Source organism: Aplysia californica, unplaced genomic scaffold (genome assembly GCF_000002075.1).
Source record: "Aplysia californica isolate F4 #8 unplaced genomic scaffold, AplCal3.0 scaffold00359, whole genome shotgun sequence".
Classification (NCBI taxonomy): Eukaryota; Metazoa; Mollusca; class Gastropoda; order Aplysiida; family Aplysiidae; genus Aplysia; species Aplysia californica.
The window spans coordinates 402,184-403,751 of NW_004797629.1; the positions used below are offsets into that span (position 1 = coordinate 402,184).

The following is a 1,568-nucleotide window of genomic DNA, read 5'->3' on the forward strand; positions in this document are numbered from 1 at the left end:
AGAGAGAGAGAGAGAGAGAGAGAGAGAGAGAGAGAGAGAGAGAAAGGGAGAGAGCTATTTTTTCACACCACTAAGAAGAGACAAGGACAGTTTGAATCTGCCAGATGTTATTATAAAAGATCGTAACATCAAGTCATAAAAAAAATAGTAAAACAAGACTGTGTGTCGCCACAATACGCTCACTTCTTAAGTTGAACAAAGAAATTTACTCTCAAAGCACAATGGCATTATTTGTCAGGAAATTCTGTAATTAATATGTCGACCAGGGACTACGTGCTGGACTAACTACGACACTATAACCATCGTTGCTTTATCAAATGACGAGACAGCAAACTACAGGAGTTCGAATCTCTAATAGAGATTTTTAAATGTCATGTTGTTTTTAGAGGTTAAAAAACTATTGCATTAACATGTTTTATCTCAGCTCTCACAATTTTTTTGTTTCCTATTTGAATAATTGATTTCCAACATAAAGTGACAATTATATTGATGTACCCTGTTTGAAGTCCTATTCCTACATCCACATGGTGAGCAGGGATAACTATAACATTGTACTTCAAAAGAACATTCACACACACACACACACACACACACACGCACACACACACGCACACACACACACGCACGAAAAGTCTGAATGAACATTTACCAAATTCGATACCTTACTTCTACAAACTATTCGATTACAAAAGGGTGGCAAGTTCAGGATGAAACTCTCCGCAGGTAGATTGTGACGTCATTTTGGGCTTTCTCTATCACCCACAATGTATGCCCCATATCCTATTTTCATCATCATCAGAGAAACATCTCAATGAACACTAAAAGGAAAGGTCTGAAATTCTATGTTTGGTCAACCCGTCTATATGGCTGTGAATGCTGGACAATCACTAAAGACAGGGAAAATGAAATAGAAGCAACAGAAATGTGGTTTCTTAGGAGACTTCTAAGAGTGTCGTGGAAGGAAAAAAAAATCAAAAGAGGTAGTGCTTGATGAAGCCCACGTGGGACCATCAATGTTAAAAACAATCAGGAAATGACAAGTGCAGTTTTTGGGACACCTGAATAGACATAAGAATCTTGAACATCTAGCTCTCACTGGCAAAATTGAGGGCAAGTGAGGCAGGGGTAGGCCCAGAACAACATTAATATTTAGGGAACCTAAACAAATGGGTACCTGGGAAAGATCAGGGAAACGTAACTTATTTGAGAGCATCCGAGTACAAAGGAATGAATGGAGAATCATGATTGCCGATGTCTGTCGCAGATCTTGCACTGGATGATGATCCCATTTTCTCACCCCAACCCCAATTCTATCTCTCTCAACTACTCATAACCACACCTCCCTACCCAGAGCACCCACAAGACAGCCTTCCCGACTGTGCTCAACTCGCAAAGACAGCAGACTTCTGTGAGACAGAGCCGGACGCTCACTCACTCTGTCCTCTTTCCTGTAACTCGCCCAGAGATGGTGAGTACTTTCTGTCTGTGTGTCTGTTTGTTTGTTTGTTTGTTTGTTTGTTTGTTTCTCTTTCACACTCTTTTTCTCTCTCTGACACCCCCCCCCCCCC

At 40.8% G+C, this 1,568-nt stretch overlaps 1 protein-coding gene across 1 annotated transcript in view; it reads left to right on the plus strand.

Moving 5' to 3' along the window:
* The window catches only part of LOC101854104, a gene marked incomplete in the record, with an annotated part of 38,966 nt that overhangs the window by 27,766 nt on the left and 9,632 nt on the right, over positions 1-1,568 (plus strand). Inside the window, 1 exon segment of the mRNA XM_035971010.1 lies at positions 1,352-1,468. Coding sequence (XP_035826903.1) covers positions 1,352-1,468 — 117 coding nt within the window.